A 21,002-nucleotide genomic window follows, 5' to 3' on the forward strand; every position below is an offset into this window, starting at 1 on the left:
TGTAGTTTCTGAGTTATTTAACTTAAACGCCCAATGCATTCTCTATGGCAATAGTACAAACTTTGGCATGCTACTAGTCCTACATACTTACACCTAGCAGCCCCATTCTAGCCTACTTAGGTTCATCTTACGGTGGACATGTTTGCCTGAAAATGAATCTTTGAAATGTTTCATAGTTTTAGAAATATAGTGCTTTCAAATTTGAGAAATTTACAATGGGGCTCAATGGCAGACATTGGCACGTCAAAAAAGCACTTTCACCTAGAAACTCCATTCACACTTTTTATTATTCAGCTTACTGTGGAGACACATGCTGGAACTATTTACTTTGAAATGTTTTGTAGTTTCTGAGTTATTTAACTTAAACGCCCCAATGCATTCTCTATGGTGTGTCGTTTTTTCATGATTTTCATAATCTGTTAAATCCTTCAAAATCATGAAAAACTACATACTATAGTATGTCTTTTGAAACCATGAACTATAGTATGTTGTTTTTTCATGATTTTCATCATTTTTTAAAAACCTCCAAAATCATGAAAAACGACATACTATAGTATGTCTTCTGAAACCATCAACTGTAGTATGTTGTTTGTTCATGATTTTCATCATTTTTTAAAAACCTGTGACGAAAAAGTGTGACAAGAAAGTGTGACGAAAAAGTGTGACGAAAAAGTGTGACCATGGGGTATAGTCCATTGTCTCGAGTGATTTTCGTCTTTTTTTCAAATCCTCAAACATGTAGATAAATGGCGTGCTATAGTATTCTGTCCGACATGGGCATGTCCTTTTTTCTCGATTTTCATCTTTCTCTCAAAACCTCAAAAATCAAGAAAAACGACATGCTATAGCCTTCCGTCCGAAACCATGAACTATAGTATGTCGTTTTTTCTCGATTTTCATCTTTCTCTCAAAACCTAAAAAATCGAGAAAAACGACATGCTATAGCCTTCCGTCCGAAACCATGAACTATAGTATGTCGTTTTTTTCTCGATTTTCATCTTTCTCTCAAAATCGAGAAAAACAACATACTATAGTTCATGGTTTCGGACGGAAGGCTATAGCATGTAGCATGAACACTAATGAAACACTAATAAACACTAATGAAACACTAATGAACACTAATGAACTCTAATGAACACTAATGAAACACTAATGAAACACTAATTAAACACTAATGAACACTAATGAACACAAATGAACACTAATGAACACTAATGAAACAATAATGAACACTAATGAACACTAATGAACACTAATGAACACTAATGAAACACTAATGAACACTAATGAAACACTAATGAAACACTAATGAACACTAATGAAACACTAATGAACACTAATGAACACTAATGAAACACTAATGAAACACTAATGAAGACTAATGAACACTAATGAACACTAATGAAACACTAATGAAACACTAATGAATACTAATTTAGTAGTTAGTTTACTAGTTTACTAGTTTACTAGTTTCGGCCTTCCGTCCGAAACCATGAACTCTAGTATGTTGTTTTTTCTCGATTTTCATCTTTAAAGTAAGCCGTCTGAGATGGGCTATAGCCAATGGTCAAAAATGAAAAACGAGGATTTAAAAAAAGACGAAAATCACTCTGAGACCATGGGCTATAGTCCATTGTCTCGAGTGATTTTCGTAATTTTTTAAAATCCTCAAAAATGATGAAAAACGGCATGCTATAGTATGCCGTCTGAGATGGGCTACAGCCCATGGTCAAAAATGATGAAAAGCGAGGATTTGAAAAAAAGAAGAAAATCACTCCGAGACCATGGGCTATATATAGTCCATTGTCTCGAGTGATTTTCGTAATTTTTTCAAATCCTCAAAAATGATGAAAAACGGCATGCTATAGTATGCCGTCTGAGATGGGCTACAGCCCATGGTCAAAAATGATGAAAAACGAGGATTTGAAAAAAAAAGGCGTGACGGAAAAGCGTGGCGGGAAAGCGTGACGTAAAACCACACTAACTACATGATAAAACTACAGGATAAAACTACATGATAAACTACAGGATAAAATGACATGATAAAACTACAGGATAAAACTACAGGATAAAACTACAGGATAAAACTACATGAAAAACTACATGATAAAACTACAGGATAAACTACATGATGATACAATGATACAATGATGATAAATGATAAATGATGATAAGTGATAAATGATGATAAATGATAAATGATGATGAATGATGATAAACGATAGGCATATAAGCTTTAAGCTTACGCCTATTCGTTTTCGATCGTGAAAAAAAAAAGTTTTGTAATTGTCTAAACTGAATAGATCGAAATAAACCATTCATTCATTCATTCATTCATTCATTCATTCCATTCATTCATACATGATAAATGATGATAAATGATAAATGATGATAAATGATACATGATGATAAATGATAATACATGATAAATGATGATAAATGGAAATGATGATAAATGATGATAAATGATGAATGATGATAAATGATAAATGATGATAAATGATGATAAATGATGAATGATGATAAATGATAATACATGATAAATGACGATAAATGGAAATGATGATAAATGATAAATGATGATAAATGATGAATGATGATAAATGATGAATGATAAAATGATGAATGATAAATGATAAATGATGATAAATGATAAATGATGATAAATGATAAATGATGATAAATGATGATAAATGATAAATGATGATAAATGATGATAAATGATAAATGATGATGAATGATAAATGATAAATGATGATAAATGATGATAAATGATGATAAATGATAAATGATAAATGATGATAAATTATAAATGATGATAAATGATGATGAATGATGATAAAATTTGAAAATGATGATAAATGATAAATGATGATAAATGATGATAAATGATGATAAATGATTAATGATAAATGATGATAAATGATAAATGATGATAAATGATGATAAATGATGATAAATGATGATAAATGATGAAAATGATGATAAATGATAAATGATAAATGATGATAAATGATGATAAATGATGATAAATGATGAAAATGATGATAAATGATGATAAATGAAAAATTATAAATGATTATAAATGATTATAAATGATTATAAATGATAAATGATTATAAATGATGATACATGATAAATGATGATAAATGATAGATGATAAATGATAAATGATGATAAATAATAAACGATAAATGATAAATGATAAATGATAAATGATAAATGATAAATGATAAATGATGATAAATGATTAATGATGAATGATTAATGATAAATGATGATAAATGATAAATGATGATAAATGATACATGATAAATGATAAATGATAAATGATAAATGATAAATGATGATAAATGATAAATGATGATAAATGAAAATTATGATAAATGATGAAAATTATGATAAATGAAAAATTATGAAAGATGATAAATGATTATAAATGATGATAAATGATAAATGATGATAAATGATAAATGATGATACATGATAAATGATGATAAATGATGATAGATGATAAATGATAAATGATGATAAATAATAAATGATAATTGATGATAGATGATAAATGATAAATGATGATAAATAATTTATTCATCATTGTTGAGGATTTGAGAAAAATCACACCGTGTGAACTGAGTGGTGTAAGGTCTTATATAGACTGATCAGCTGCGGTCTGACGTAATGTCTGACGTAATGAAATCACACCCGTGTGAACTGGGTGACCATAGCAACCATGCTCATTTTCTTTGGTACGAACAGACACAGGTACATTTTTTGAGTGGTGTAAACCACTCCTACAACTGGCTTTGTTAGTGCAGAAAAAATTAGCATGGTTGCTATGTTCACCCGGTTCACCCGGGTGTGATTTCATTACGTCAGACATGATTTCATTACGTCAGACATGATTTCATTACGTCAGACAGGCTATATAAGACCTTACACCACTCAGTTCACACAGGTGTGATTTTTTTTGGTACGAACAGACACGGGTACAAAGCCAGTTGTTGGAGTGGTTTACACCACTCAAAAAAGGTGAAAATCTCGGAAAGCGAAAGGCTATAGTCCAAGGTCTCGGAGGGCATGCTATAGTATGTCGTTTTTCACGATTTCGGAGGATTTGAAAAAAAGGTGAAAATCACGGAAAGCGAAAGGCTATAGTCCATGGTCTCGGAGTGAACAGAAATCATAAGTAATAAATAGACTTGGTAGCCTAACTGTAGGGAGTACAAACAGAGAACCTTGGGGTTATCATCTATGAAAAGGCAACACAATGAGCAGAACATTTAAATAAACCATGTAAATACAACAAATTGAGCAGAGCACTGCAGGGACTTGAACCCCGTTCTGGTAAACCAGGAGTACCACACCAGTGCCTTTGTTTTGTTGTAATTTACAGGTCCATTATTTTCATCTTTCTCAAATCCTGCAAAATCATGAAAAACGACATGCGGTCCAAAACCATGGACTACTACTACAGTATGCCCTTTTTTCGGGATTTTCATCTTTTTTTCAAATCCTTCAAAATCATGAAAAACGGCATACCGTCCGAGACCATGGACGTGTTGTGTATGTATGTCGTGTATGTCATGTGTGTATGTCCTGTGTGTATGTCGTGTATGTATGTGTGTATGTATGTCGTGTATGTCGTGATTCTCATGATTTTCATTTTTTCAAATCCACCAAAATCATGAGCTTGTAGATCTGATTTGTTTTTGCTAATGTTCCCCTCAGGTTTGAGCTGGAAATAACAACTGTGATAGAGCTATTGGGAAACATGGCTGTGGTGTGAGAAATGACAACGGCGAACGTCTTGTCTGCCTAGAAAACAACTGCGTAGTTGGTGGTACCATCTTTCCACATAACATCCACAAACTCACTTGGAAGTCACCTGATGGACTTACAACCAACCAGATTGACCACATCATAATCAACAGGAAGTGGCGCACGTCCCTCCAAGATGTTAGAGTTTGTCGTGGTGCCGATGCCAACAGCGACCACTATCTGGTGACGGCCAACATCAAGCTGAAACTCCGGAAAAACCACAGGGTCAATGAAGGAGACAACTTGACATCAGCAAACTGAAATGGCCACAAGGAGTTTACGTTGGAGCTGAGGAACCGCTTCAGTGCTCTTGGTGCTATCTAGCTGACCCAACTGATGATATCCACACCAAATGGGAAGTCATCAAAAACACCTATGTTGAGACAGCTACCAAAGTCCTGGGATATAGAACAAAGAACAGCAAGGAGTGGCTGACACTGGAACTTGGAAGAAAATTGAGCAAAGAAAACAACTAAAAGCCAAGATACTCAACACGAAGTCACTGAGGCTCCAGAAACAGGTCCAAGAAGCCTATACAATCAAAGATAAGGAGGTCAAAAAGCAGAACAAGCAGCAGCAAGAGGTGAAATGAGTGTTGTGTATAAAATCACCAAACAACTCAGTGGAAAGAACCTCAGCCACTCTGCTCCTGTAAAAGATAAAGCTGGGAACAACCTCTTAACCGAGAGCGAACAGGCAGCAAGATGGGTTGAGCACTTCCGCGAAGTCCTCAATTGCCCTGAACCAGAACACTCTGCTACCCCGACACCGGCACATAACTTACTCAACATCAACATCAGCCCCCCAACTGAAACAGAGGTTAAGAGTGCCATTAAAGCAACTAAGAGTGGGAAAGCTGCAGGTAGCGACTCCATTCACGCTGAGATAATCTTCTCACATTAACACAAACTCAACATCAAAGGCAGTCAAATTGGTTCCAATTGAGGTCAAACCACTGCACTAATTAGTAGGGTCCACAACAGGTGTATCTCCAACAGGCAAAGTCTAATTAGGCACAAGCCAGCATGGCCAAACAATAATTGACATAAACTTAAATTGTACTTTCTTACAATTGGCAACAATAAGTTACATTTAGGAAAGAATCAACAAACACAAATCACAAGCGGTTTCACAAACCCTACTGTTACCCATGTTTTGATTGTAATCTGTAATGTCTTGAAACAAACTTACATGTCATACATATACATCTTGCAGCACTGTACAATCATTTTAAGAAACCTAAACAGAAACTTAGTCTCATGACTCTCAAGGTCCTGTGTGAGGCGAGAATAATTCTGCTGCTGCTATCTCTGAAGCTCAAACCAGAATGACAAAACAAGGAAGTGTTACAAGTAAAGGCTCCTCCTAGAGGAACTAAGTGTCCATAAAGCAGTATAAGGTCGCCCCCTAGTGGGCTAGGTGGCCATGGGGCAGAACACTCCACCAATCACACCCACCTGCAAGAGAAGACGGATAGGACTGATCGATTTGCTAAGCAGATAGGTCTGAACATCAACATCTCCAAAACCCAAGTGATGTGCACACACCAAACACCACATGCACCAATCACTGTGGATGGTAACTCCCTTGACTACGTTGAGGAGTTCACGTATCTGGGAAGTCTCCACAGTAAGGACAATGCGTGCAGCAGGGACATCAGTATAAGGCTCGGAAAAGCTTGCAGCACATTTGCAAGCCTCCAGACCATCTGGAAATCGAAGCAATACAACCTAAAAACCAAGATCAAACTGTATAACAGCAACGTTAAGTCAGTTTTGCTGTATGGCTCAGAATGCTGGCGAGTGGTGGAGAGCGACATGAATAAAATCAACTCATTCCACAATGGGTGCCTCCGGAAGATATGTCGCATCTTTTGGCCAGAAAAGATCTCCAACGAGGACCTGTACCTAAAGACTGTTTGTAAAAACTGTTACAATGTGGTACTGGAAATCAAACAGAAATTTGCTAGTTTTTCCTTTTTTTGTTCAGAATTGAAAAATGGGAAAACACTAACAGAAAAATCACAAATATTGTGGTGCCTTAGTATAATTCTGTTTGAGTCCAGCAAATAGAAATTTTCGAATTTTACCTTTTTTTGTTCAGAATTGAAAAATGTGAAAACGTTAATCAAAAAATCACAAAAACTGGTCAACCTTATATGGTAGTCCAATTTGAATCCAGCAAACAGAAATGTACTAATTTTTAATTTTGTTTTTCTTCCGAATTGCAATTTGGTTCAATTGAATCCCACAAACAAAACGTGGCTTATTTTTCTGTTTTTTAAATATTCAGTCTGATTCCACACAGTGCTCCATTTGTTTCTGAATAAAAAAATGAAGTCACGTGTCTATTCTGTTCCCTGGTCACATGATGAATGATGATAAACGATAGGCATACATAAGCTTTAAGCTTATGCCTATTCGTTTTCGATCGTGTTTAAAAAAATGAAAAAAAAAAAAAGTTTTGTAATTATTGTCTAAACTGAATAGATCGAAATAAACCATTCATTCATTCATTCATTCATTCCATTCATTCATAAATGATAAATGATAAATGATGATTAATGATAAATGATGATAAATGATAATACATGATAAATGATGATAAATGGAAATGATGATAAATGATGATAAATGATGAATGATGATAAATGATAAATGATGATAAATGATGAATGATGATAAATGATAATACATGATAAATGATGATAAATGGATTATCATGTTAAATCACATGGTCTTGGTCCTTCTACAACTTCAAAATAAAATACTAGAAGTTAGGCAGGTTTGAAGACTGATAGATTGATAGATTGACATTTCAATCTATCAATCAGATTTTACGGGGGCCAGTTTCGAATTGCAGCCATCCGTAGGTGCCCTTTGAGAGCGGTTTTGAAGGAGTCAAGGGATTTGCATGTCTTAATGACTGTTGGTAGGGCGTTCCACATTTTGGTGTCATAGGAGCGAAAATAATTTAGTCCCTTGTTTGTGCCGAATCTGGGTTGTACAATGTACATGGTTCGTTGCACTCCCTCTGGTGTTGTGGGTGTGGACTTCGTTAACATTAAGGAAGTATCTAGACAGGTACATGGGTATCTTGGTGGTGTATCGAATCTTGTGGACCAGACCCATTGCAAGATGCTTAGGGTCGTCGACCCTAAGCCATTCCAGCCTGTCAAAGTGGGCAGGGGTGAGGTGGGTTCGGGGGGTGAGGCCAAGTAGGAGCCTGACCAGTTTGTTTTGGGAAGTCTGGAGCCTAGTTTTAAGGGCCTTTGAGGTGCTGTGGTACCAGGAGGTGCATGCATAGTCAAAGAAACCTTGTACGAGGGCTCCTGTTAAGGTCTTCAAGGTGTTTTTGTTGACCAGTGAGGAGATCCTGTAAAGGAATCTTGTTCTTTGGTTGACTTTTTTGATCAACGTTGGTGGCCATTTTATCACCGGAAAGATTAGCCTCCAGGATGGAACCTAGGTAGGTAATTTCATCTTTACGTGTGATAACATTGTCACCCACTCTAACCAAGAAGCCATTTGCCTTGCTGAGATTACTATTAGAGCCAAAGAGAATGGATTCAGTTTTTCCCAGGTGTAAAGATAGCTTGTTATCAGCGAGCCAGGTGCAGATTCTACCGAGTTCAGAGCTGAGGGCCTTTTCAACCTGCAGTTTGTTCCTGTCCGAGACTAGCAGTGCCGAGTCATCTGCGAACAGGAACAAGTTGCAGTCACAAGCTGAAGTCATGTCGTTAACATATATTAGGAACAGTAAAGGCCCTAGTATGCTTCCTTGTGGAACGCCACAGCTCACTGGGAGGGGGGGGGGGGGGGGGCAGTCTTCCATTCACCTCCACCATCTGTTCTCTCCCCTCCAGGTAGGATTGCATCCAGCTCACTGATGTGCTATCGAAACCAATTGCTTTAAGCTTGTTAACCAGTATGGAGTGGTTCACGGTGTCAAAAGCCTTTTGGAGGTCCAGCATGACCATGCCGCAGTATTTGCCAGCATCCACCTCATGTTTGATGTGGTCGCTCAAATAGAGAAGGCATGTGTCAGTGGAGTGGGATGTTCTGAAGCCAGATTGGAACTCGTACATTAATTTATTTGTGGCAAGATACTTTTCAACCTGTTCATAGACTATTTTTTCCATCACTTTCGAGATGGAGCTTAGAATAAAAATAGGGCGGTAGTTGCCGGGGTCTAATTTACTCCCTTTCTTGTGCAAGGGGGTTACTTTGGCCAGTTTGAAATCTTGGGGGACCTGTCCCTGTTTGATGGAGAGGTTTACTATGTGGGTGATAATTGAAGCTATAGAGATGGCTGAGTCTCTGAGAAATTTGGAAGGAATATTGTCATGGCCAGTGGCCTTGTGGGGTTGGAGGGCACTCATTTTCATAATTACCTCATCAGTTGTTACCATAACTAGTTTAAAATCATCTTTACAAACACCTAGGTTTCTGTAGAAGAGCCCAGAGTGGGAGGGCAGTTTGTTAACTAGAGTTGTTGCTATGTTTGTAAAGAAGATGTTCACGTAGTTGGCCACATCAAGCTTGTCAGTGATGAGAGTGTCGTTCGATTTGATGTTTATGTTTGAAAACCTGGTTTTTAGTTTCTGAACGCAGCCTAGTTGATTGTTTAGTAGCTTCCAGAGCTCACGAGGATTGTTTTTGTTTTCCTCTGCTTTATCATTGATAAAGTTACTTTTAGCTGATTTAGTCATGGTAGTTACAATGTTTCTTAGCTTGTTTCGTTGGGTTTTTAGGATGCCCAGTTGGGTGTGGAGATCACTGTCGAAGCGCTTGGCTAACTAACTTGGACTTGCATTTAAGAAGTTCAGAGCATTTTTTGTCTCTGGCTTTCATTGCAGTCAGTATGTCCGAATTCATCCATGGCTCCGAGCGGGTTCGCTAGAAAGGTCAAAACGCCACGATGCGCTTTTTTCATCGCTAGAAAGGTCAAAAGGTCAAAGGTCAAAAGGTCAAAGGTCACGATGCGCCACAATGCGCTTTTTTGCGCACTAGAAAGGTCAAAACGCCACGATGCGCTTTTTTCATCGCTAGAAAGGTTTAAAGGGTCAAAGGTCAAAAGGTCAAAGGTCAAAACGCCACGATGCGCTTTTTTCATCGCTAGAAAGGTCAAAACGCCACGATGCGCTTTTTTCATCGCTAGAAAGGTCAAAACGCCACGATGCGCTTTTTTCATCGCTAGAAAGGTCAAAACGCCACGATGCGCTTTTTTCATCGCTAGAAAGGTCAAAACGCCACGATGCGCTTTTTTCATCGCTAGAAAGGTCAAAACGCCACGATGCGCTTTTTTCATCGCTAGAAAGGTCAAAACGCCACGATGCACTTGTTTCATCGCTAGAAAGGTCAAAAGGTCAAAGGTCAAAAGGTCAAAGGTCAAAACGCCACGATGCGTTTTTTTCATCGCTAGAAAGGTCAAAACGCCACGATGCGCTTTTTCATCGCTAGAAAGGTCAAAAGGTGAAAGGTCAAAAGGTCAAAAGGTCAAAAGGTCAAAACGCCACGATGCGCTTTTTTCATCGCTAGAAAGGTCAAAACGCCACGATGCGCTTTTTTCATCGCTAGAAAGGTCAAAATGCCACGATGCGCTTTTTTCATCGCTAGAAAGGTCAAAACCTTTGACCTTTTGACCTTTCTAGCGATGAAAAAAGTGCATTGTGACGTTTTGACCTTTGACCTTTTGACCTTTTGACCTTTCTAGCGATGAAAAGGCGCATCGTGGCGTTTTGACCTTTGACCTTTTGACCTTTCTAGCGATTAAAAAAGCGCATCGTGGCGTTTTGACCTTTCTAGCGATGAAAAAAGCGCATCGTGGCATTTTGACCTTTTGACCTTTGACCTTTTGACCTTTCTAGCGATGAAAAAAGTGCATCGTGTCGTTTTGACCTTTGACCTTTTGTTTGACCTTTCTAGCGATGAAAAAAGCGCATCGTCGCGTTTTGGCATTTCTAGCGATGAAAAACGTGCATCGTCGCGTTTTGGCATTTCTAGCGATGAAAAACGCGCATCGTCGCGTTTTGGCATTTCTAGCGATGAAAAACGCGCATCGTCGCGTTTTGGGCTTTCTCGCCATGAAAAACGCGTATCGTCGCGTTTTGGGCTTTCTAACGATGAAAAACGCTCATCGTATGTTGCGGCTAGCATAACAAGCTAGCATTGTACGTCGCTCAGTGAGAGTCGGCCAGACAGAGACGGAGTTGTTGTTTATATATGTACTATTAGTTTAAAAGCTAACAAGATGCCTAGGCGTTGCGTTATCGGCGGGTGCAGTAACTCGCAGTGTGATAATGTATCTTTGCACTTTTGGACAAAAAACTAGAAGATTGCTCGCAAGTGGGACCGCTTTGCTCGGATCAAAAGAGCAGACTGGATCAAGGGGACCCCGGGCGTCTCGACGATATGTGGGGCCCACTTTATTCCGAGTGATTTTGATGGCTATGGCCAGTGGAAAGCTGGACTAAGCAAGCAGCTGAGACTGAAGAAGGATGCTGTTCCCACAATCAATGTTGCCGTTTCTGGTGCTCCACCATCAGCCACAGTTACCCAACCTCAACCTTCGCAGTCGCGAGCGTGTGCCATGATGGAGATAAACAGAGTGAGTGTTTACGTGTTATCGATGAATTTTTATTGTTTTCATAACCAACAATACTCCCGACGTTTATGGGCGGAGGTGGTTTACTATTTTCCACTTCTCACTAAACGGTGAGAAACGCGAAACGGTTCTACCTAGATGTTTTGAGAACTATGTGGTTTCTTTATTTGTCTTCTAAATCAGTGGTTCCCAAACTTTTTCATTTCAAACACCCCCAAATTACCCCGCGGACCCCCATTTGAAAAGATATGCCAGGGACCACCATAAGAAGATTTTTACGGCTCTAGCAGTGATTCTCAACCATTTTAATTTGAAGGACCCCCTTGTAATGGCATTTCTATCTCTGATACCCCAATTCATATTGTAAAATCAATGTTAATTTAGCTCTGTTAGTGTACAAATGAACCAACATTTGGACCCTAATAATGGGTCCATTTGGTTCCATTTGTACACTCTCAGAGTTAGATACTCGGCGCTATGTGAGCCTAATGGTAGCTATACCAAGGCTTCCAAATTGTATTTCTAATTTCTATACAAATCGGCTACCTCAGGTCGCCTTTTGACCCTACCTTATCCTCTATATTGGATCAGCACTGATGTGTATTATGCAGAAACATTCTACATGGAATTGTCATCACTAGAATTACATTACAACCTTTGCATATTTAATATTGATAGTTTATGTTCTGTGCTTTTGAATATAGTTGCTGGCACCTACTGTCACAAAGAGGATAGATGGCCCCACATCTGTATCTCACACTGATGTCATTGAGCCAACACCACATCTGGCTCCAGATGCAGGAGTGCGTCACCATGGCACACAGTGCTCATGGATACCAACTCCACATAAGAGCATCCGTGAGTGAACAAAACATTTTTGAGGGGCCCTAGCCCGTCCTATGTCCAGCTTTTGGTGTGTGTGTGTGTCGACAAATGAAATGCCCATTGACAACGAATGGACAATGTTACATCATAGTGTCTGATCAAATATAGAGATTTTATGTCATGATGCAAATTGTGATTGGCCATAATGAGATGTATGATAAGAGCACCCCTCACTTCACACGGGTGTGACTTTATTTAATATTCTCTAGTTAAATATCATGCAATACTTTGTCATTGTGTGTAAGTCTTAGAATACAATATTTTAATCTAATCTAACGTATAACTCTGCCTTGGCTCAATAACAGTAGCTGCTAATTTGACTGTAATTTTAGGTTGTCAAACCAGTTCTCCCGAGATGCTCTCCATTGGTGTGCAGTGTGACATTCTCTTGGACGAGCAAGAGAATGTAATAGAGTTGTATGAGGAGGAGGACGACACATTCTTGGAGCACGGAGACAATCAAGGACAAGACCACAAGACAAGCTGTAGCAGTAACAACACGTGTCTTTTAATTGGGTACAACCTTTGTTGATTCACTGAAACATCCGAGGGAATAGGTTGTAGTCAGATATACTGTAGATTTAAATGATACAGAAAAACAACAACACGTGGGCAAACTGAGATGCTAAAGAATTAAGTTAGTATGATAAAAATACAAAATATAAAATTTCCATACTTCAAAAGCAAAATTATACCTTATCAAATGTCATATTTATTTACAAAGTCAATAATAACTCCCCCCCCCCCAGAAAAAAGGAATGTCGCCCTTTGAAAAACTATCATAAATAAGAGCTTTTACATATGCAGAAGTAGTCTAGTTTCACATTTAAAAGTATTTTCCCTATACCCTCCCATTTACTGTTAAAGAAAAAAATCTATATTTTTTGGTAAAAAAAAAGAAAAAAAAGAAAAAGATCAGGAAAACAGATTCTTCCAGAAATGTTCACCAAGTAGAAGTAGGTCAGAGAGAGAGAGAGAGAGAGAGAGAGAGAGAGAGAGAGAGAGAGAGAGAAAATACAAAAAAAACCAACTAATTGTAATTTAACCTATCTTGGAGGATATCAAAAGAAAAGACATTCACAGGGGCCCCAAAACAACACCGGATCAATGTACAGATTTGAAATTCAGTCATCAGGAAAAATCAAGTCCCGGTAGTGGGTTATGCCTCAAGTCTGATTTATACTTAGGCCTAAAGTTGTGCACCAACAATATGCATCTACTGCACAAGCTCACAGTGAGTCGCGCTGCAACGCAATTTTGAGCTTTTAGATCGTCTAAGTTTGGCACCGAACCAAGTATAAACCATTCATATGGCCATATTAACAACTAAATTGGGAGTGAAACAAGGGATGCAATTTAAAGTGTAGACGCATGGCCTGGCATTCTACAGTGAAAGTGTTTGGTAGGTTTGTGCTGAAGTGATGTACAGTGCATGGCTCTAATGTTGCCCATTGATGTTGGACACCAATTAGCCTGAAATACTCATTTCACAGGATCTGGATTTGTTTGTTTTCATACGCTACAGGTCGCTTTCAGATACGTTTCTCAGAACTTACATTTGGGCCCTGGTCAGAATGTGGTAATAACCAACCCCAACCCCAAAACTAGAGTTATCATACTGTACTTTCACGTTTGGTTTTTGTTAAATTGTAAAAATAGCCGTTTTTTTATAGCCAATGTTCGTATATTTTACAATTTAACATTTCATCCAATCAGGAGTGAGAATCAATTTATCAGCTTCAATGTTATAGTGTTCCAATTCCAATTTTGTCTGCGATTTCACTCGTTTATCCTGTACGAGCACGAAGCTCCTGATTGGATGAAATTGGTATCCAGAAACAACATTTGTTTTCCGTTTACCAAAAAACCCAGAGAGACAGGGAGACCAATCTTACTGAACAAACCAACTCTACATCAATGATTACTATCAGCATATAATTAGTTTAAAAAAAAATATCACTTGCAAGCTGGGATTTCATTGACTGCGGCAGAGCACATTTTAAATTTCAGAAATCACAAATACAGAACCGAAATGAAAAAGCTTCCAGTTGTATAGCTTGTATACTTGGCCATGAACTTGCATCGCTCCCTCAAGGAGCCGCCATGGAAACTATGAATAATTTTCTGGTAGCGCTGCATGCAAAAAAACAACATAGAAATACATTTAAAAAAAAGAATCAAACTCGAGTGGCTCATTCCATGTTGTGCGTCAAACACAGGACTCGACCGTAGGCTTGGAAAGTTCTGTTTGTTTGTTCATGGTAACCGTGGGGGGGGGGGGGGGGGCTGGCAAGTATCACTCTGAATTCCGAAACATCGACTGATCGATGCTGATCGGTACTGATCAATACTGGCAAGCTGTGTTCTGCTCGCACGTGACATTCTGTATGAGCGGTCTGATTAAGGTCAGGTTATGCTTTGCGCGACAAAAGCGACGTCAAGCGTGTGGTCAGGGATGACGTGATGATTAGTTGGGGAGATGAAGCCTGAATTGGACTTTACGCTTAAATTCTGTTTTGGCGCAATGCGAAAACATCAACTCTCTCTCACCACCGCACCTTCCCACACCGCAGAATGATCCCACATCATTTCAGTCAGTTTCACATAGCGAGTCTTCTTGATCGGTGGCTATAATCACATGGCTCTGCAGTCCAAGCACCCTTAAAGGCCTCTTCCTCCCCCTCCCCCTGGTCCCTCATTTAAACAATCCACAGCAGTGGCAGTGCATCTTCACACGGTAAGCAAAACGCTGTAAAAAGTAAAAAAAGAAATTATTTAACCATGAGCCTTATTCCTCAGTCGTTCGTTTCCCTCTCTTCATTAGCCCCGCTCTCTCTCTCTCTCTCACACACACACACACACACACACACACACACACACACACACACACACACACACACACACACACACACACACACACACACACACACACACACACACACACACACACACACACACACACACACACACACACACACACACACACACACACCGGTATTACTGCTACTTTTCTTTTGGGGGGGGGGCATAATAAATCAGGCATAATAAACTCCAACACCTAATCTCTAAAAGGCCTAATTGCTAACCCCAAAACCCCTCATGAAATAATAGAAACGACAATTTCTCTTGGGAAACGGCCCTCACAATGTCTATTTCCTGAAAAGCTACTATGCTTGTGTATGGACATTTGGCCCGCGTGCACCGCGCGCACGCACACACGCGCACACGCACACACACACACACACACACACACACACACACACACACACACACACACACACACACACACACACACACACACACACAAGCTCCTCCTCTCTCCTGTTCAATGCTAAATCCAATAAGAGTCTCGTCTTTTTTTGTTTCTTTTTTTTCCCAGTGCAACACAGTGATCTATCCCCCACTCCACTCCAACTAGTCCACTCCACTCCACTCCACTCCCACCAAGTCCAGTCCAGTCCACACAACATCGACGACATGCCCACTCTCCATTAATCCGTTCCCTTTGTGGTCAAATGAAGTCCAGGGTACCAGTTCCAAGTTGGTTTCCCCTCCAGAAAACGTGCAGCCCCCAGTCGGGTCCTATAGTTCCTACAGTATGCAGTGGAGTGGGAGTCCATTGCTGTAGACCAGTGCTTCTCAAAGTAGGGTCTAGAGCGGACCCTCTCAGGGTTCCTTGAGGGGGTGGGGGGGTTCCAAATAGACCCTAATGCTGCGTTCATACTGGCCAAAAATAATACAAAAAGGTACAAAGCTGATATGTGTAGCTTTGCAACTTTGCAGCTGAAGTTGAAACCAGCTCAACTTTTCTTTTTGTAGCTCTTGCAGCAGCTACAAATGAATGGTAGTAGTAGACTGTATATCTTTGTATCTGGCCAGTGTGAACGCACCGTTACAGGTCTGTACTCTAACTCTGAGAGCGTACATATGGAACCGTGTAAACGGGTCCATTTGTATGCTCTCAAAGTTGGGGGGGGGGGGGGGGGGACCACCACTGGAGACTACACAAACTCCACATAGTTCTCTGGGATGAGGCCCATCCTCCCATCCAGCGTCCCCTCCAGCCAGCCGGGCTCCCTCGACGGATGAACTGCAGAGAAAAGAATCAGAATCATCTTTAAATTGCCACATGACATCACAGGTTTACAGGTGCAAAACAGTGGGTGAAATTTGTGTTTGGTCCATACCCTGTCTTTTTGATATTTTTATTGTTTCCAGAAGGAGAAAGAAGAGAAAGAAAATAAAGAAACGGTCGGGGGCAAGGGAAGGACAAATCCATCCAAACATTATGTACATGAGGTTTAGTTATTCATCTTGGCACAAGAATGTGTTCTCCAAAAATAGCCGATTTACAAGCTTGTAAGATCGGCTATTTTCTCAGAATGTTCCCTGTCTCAAGCTGAAGAAGTCCTAAGCTTGTAGATCACCGTACGATCCGTACGGTTTTGCAAAAGAATATAAGATGGGGCTTAAGTGGCTACTGCATGACACAGTTCCAGTGCTGTGTGAGCTGAGAACAAGATAAATCACTGAAGACTCTGCTTGTTTGCACGAAGAGCAAGCAGCTGAGCCTCAGCACTGTCCCGCCTCGGCGAGAAAGGGGGAAGTAAAAAAGACACAGGAAGTTGTTTGTCGCAGAGGAAAAACACCATGTGCAAGGCACTGAAGGGAAACCAAACTCACACAGAAACACTACTTGTGGGCTGTGTTACCACAGACTCGCATCAAAGACGGGTAAATTGTTGCCGGAAAACACGAGACAGAGCGGGTGTTTTTGTCTGTGATATTTCTTGTTTGTTTTTTTCCACCCTAAATGACTTGCAAGTATGAATGCAACTAAGTCTATTTACTTTTACAATTGACAATGTAGGAAAATTCTACATTGTCAATTGTAAAAGTAAATTATACTTATACTTCCACAACAATTAGATACAGAACTTTAGTTATATGTTACTTTAGATTTTGTATTATTACCAAACATAAATACGTTGGGCCCTATATTATACACTCCACATGTTCACAACGTGCCGCAACGATGCGTTGTGCGCTTGTATATCTGCTATTTCCAAAGCATTTTGATTATGTTTTTTAAATTAAAACAATAACTTTTGCAACTTTAGCATCTGCATGATGAATAATTTTAGTTTGGGTATTTTAAAGTATATTTTGATTTCATTATTGTAATGATACACTCAACTCACGATACGATACGTATCACGATATGAGGTTCACAATACTATTTTTCATGATATTCTGTTGAAAAGCTGTATATAGGAGCACCACATGCTCTCAAATAAAGCCTTTTCCTAAACGTCCAGCTGTACTGAGTGGCTGTAACGACCCGTTTACAACCAGGACGCCACAGTTTGAGAAGAGCTCATTTAAGAGCAGAACATAATCTTATTTTGTGTTTTATTACACAATGTTAAGAATGTCAAAATTCATAAAAGTCACAACGTTGGTGAGGTTGAGTTATAGAGGATTGTAAACGTACACAGTGGCTGGTGTTGTGGCTCGCTCTCACATGATGACCCCGTTGATTCCTGGCTGTCATGGATCTAATCTGTCTTTATTTATAGACCACAAAGTCATGGCATCGTCGCTGCCGTGTGGAAACCTTGTATGTCCAAAACCTCTTCTTATTTCATTATCTTAAAAAACAGGTGATCTGCAGGCTCACAAAGCGTTGCATTGTGACCTTCAACGCAGTGTGTAGGGCATGGGTAGGCAACCTTTGGCACAAAGGAGGGTGATCACTGGCACACTGGCATAAGTGTGTGGTTTTAAAAAAAAAATAGTAAAAAAGTCCCTAACATGTGTATGTATTAGATCCTGCACATACTCCTACATCCTACTATAAATGCGCCATGTCTCTGCGTACGTAGGTGTGTGCGTGTCTACGTGTGTGTACGGTTGTAATGCACGTAACTCGAGAACCGTTTGCCCCACCGACTACACATTCAACACACCCGTTCCACACCCCTACAGGGAGTGCAGTGCCAGGTATCGAGTCGGTCGGACCCACGGTTCTCCAGAACCACCACATAAGGCTCTGGTCAGGCTCTGCCAGTGGGCCTAATGAGGCCAACTCCTTTCACCTGTGCAATTTCCAGCCTCTGCCTCAGCCAATTGACTCTCAACCAATCAGGCTCTGCCAGTGGGCCGAATTGATTGCCAAGTACACTTTTCAGTTTGCAGTCTTCACACACAGGCACATACACAGATGTCCATGTGGGAGACCGGCTGACAGTTAAAACGGGTGCTATGACAACATATATCATTAGGTTCCCAAATTGCATCGTTCCCAAGTAGGCCGGTGGCCGACTGTGACGGGCACGTACAGGTCTAGTCCTACTATAAATGCGCCACGGCTCTGTGTGTCTGCGTGCGTGCGTGTGTGTGTGTGTGTGTACAGTTGTAATGCACATAACTCGAAAACCGCTTGCCCCACCAACTTCTAATTCGACACACGCGTTCCACACCCCCACAGGGAATGCAGTGCCCGGTATTGAGTCGGTCGGACCCACGGTTCTCCAGAACCACCACAAAAGGCTCTGCTCAGGCTCTGCCAGTGGGCCTAATCAGCCTAAGTCCCCTCACCTGTGCAATTCCCAGCCTCTGCCTCAGCCAATTGATTGCCATGGCAACCCCACACCTGCAAATTGATTACTTAACCAGTACACTTTTCACAGTCAATCAGTTTGCCCTCTTCACACACAGGCAGACAGGCAGATACAGAGATCTCCATATACAGTATGGGCACAAAAGGGACACAGACAGATAGTTAAAACGGGTGCTATGACAACGGGTATTATTAGGTTCCCAAGTTGCATCGTTCTCAAGTAGGCCGGTGGACGACGGGCACCTACAGATCTAGTTCATTAAAATGCTGAACTTTGACTGGAGAGGGAGTCTGGGAGATGATCTAATGATCATTATAAGAATATGAAAGAAAATATTTAAAGAGAAGAGGGGGAAAGGTTATATTCGTGTTTTTTTAACGTTGTTTCATTAAAATGAATGATGACATGGAACACTGACTATCTAGAAAATAAAAATCACACCCGTGTGAAGTGAGGGGCACTCTTATCATCCTACATTATCCATTCATTGTCAATGGGAATTTAATCACTTCACTTTCAAAACGGTTGCAGATCCCTGGTGTAGGGTGTAAAGTGGTTAAAGATATCGTTTGTCGCATATTTTAACTTCTTGTGTCTTTTCGTAAATTAACGCCTGATCGATCACACCGCAGTCGCACAAAAGTAGCAGATCTGCAAGCTCGAAACGCGGCGATACTTTAGCTATTTCTTAATTTGAATCCTGAAGTTTTGGAATTTGGATATGCCGTATTAGGTTTCCAGCCAACAGATGATATCTACTCACGCTGCCACCATCACGTTCCTTTGGCAAATTGATTTGATTCTTTATTAACACAATAATTGCCAAACCCGCGATTTCTCGGGATTCGTGCTTGCAACCAGAAATCTTGGGTTTCTTTAATGTAATTTAATCCAGAACCGGTTCGTTTACCGATTGTTAGCTGTTTTTAGCATCCATCGCTAGCCTCCGGTGGCTCCCATGGTGTGATGTTATCGAATATCCAAAATCTCCCCGCACACGCGCACGATTTAAAGCATCTGTAGGGGCTCAGATTGAGATGTTTGGAGCTTAATACCAGTAAGACGACTTTATTTTTTCTTTCCATCTGTTGTTGTTGTTGTGGGGAAGTAACTCCAGAGAGTGTTGTGACTATCGCTTCCTGCTTGCGCTTACCTTTCTTAAAGCCGCAGCGCCCGCCGCCCTGTGTGTATATGTACAATGTATATTATATATATACACTGTACATATATTTCCATACATACACACATATATATAATGTTTTCAAGATTCAAATTGAAAAATCACACCTGTGTGAACTGAGCGGTGCAGGCTGCTTAAACACACCTTGCAGCTGTTTGTACTCCAAACAGACATACAGACATACATACACACGCAGTCTGTTATTGGAGCGGTTAGGCACCACTCAAAAATAGCAAAAGTAGCCCATCGACAAGCTGGCTCTGGATCTGCTACTTTTAAAGCTTCTGTGCTGCAGTATGATCAAGTAGGGCGTTACTTTGAAGAAGAAAAAATGAAAGAATGAAGAAAGAATGAAAAAAAAAAAGAAACACAAAAAGTTAGAATATGGAGATATTGCCTAAGTATGATGTAGTCAATGTCGGCCTAGAGTCAAAGAGGTCAAAGGTAAGGCCAAGCGAGTCTAGGCCACCGATCAACAAGTTCTCCGGATTTCATCATGTCAAACAGAAGAAGACAAAATATTGATGAATCCTTCGTATTAGTATTATGAAATAAATACGTAGATAGTTGGGCATATTGTGACGCTTATAAGCTTGATTCAACGTCACATGCCTTCATTGCCGAGCAGCAATTTCATAAACAATAGCCTTGACCCGGCCCCAACAACGGATACATACAATTTACAAAACAAAACACAAAAAGTTAGAACATTGACATAAAAGGATTCTGCCCGACAGCAACGATAAGAGACCTTGGGCTTGTTGCTGTAAAGTTCTAAAATCCTCTGTCGGGTGAAAACCTCATATGAGGTTTGCTCAGAATTGTATTGAAAGGATAGCCCCTTGAGATGCAACATCTCATTTTAGAGGGGGTCCCATACACAGTGA

At 40.0% G+C, this 21,002-nt stretch overlaps 1 protein-coding gene across 2 annotated transcripts in view; it reads right to left on the bottom strand.

The window, feature by feature from the left end:
* Nucleotides 1-12,805: 12,805 nt before the first annotated feature.
* LOC306928502 (rho GTPase-activating protein 26-like) overlaps nt 12,806-21,002 on the bottom strand; it is a 158,324-nt gene continuing 150,127 nt past the window's right edge. For both annotated transcript variants that reach the window (XM_079508673.1, XM_079508672.1), the window contains one exon: nt 12,806-16,402. In XM_079508673.1, the coding sequence (XP_079364799.1) occupies nt 16,314-16,402 (89 nt within the window). In that variant the 3' untranslated portion in view covers nt 12,806-16,313. The remainder of the gene's footprint in view (nt 16,403-21,002) is intronic.

The sequence above is a fragment of the Electrona antarctica genome (assembly GCF_951216825.1).
Source record: "Electrona antarctica genome assembly, chromosome: 8".
NCBI lineage: Eukaryota > Metazoa > Chordata > Actinopteri > Myctophiformes > Myctophidae > Electrona > Electrona antarctica.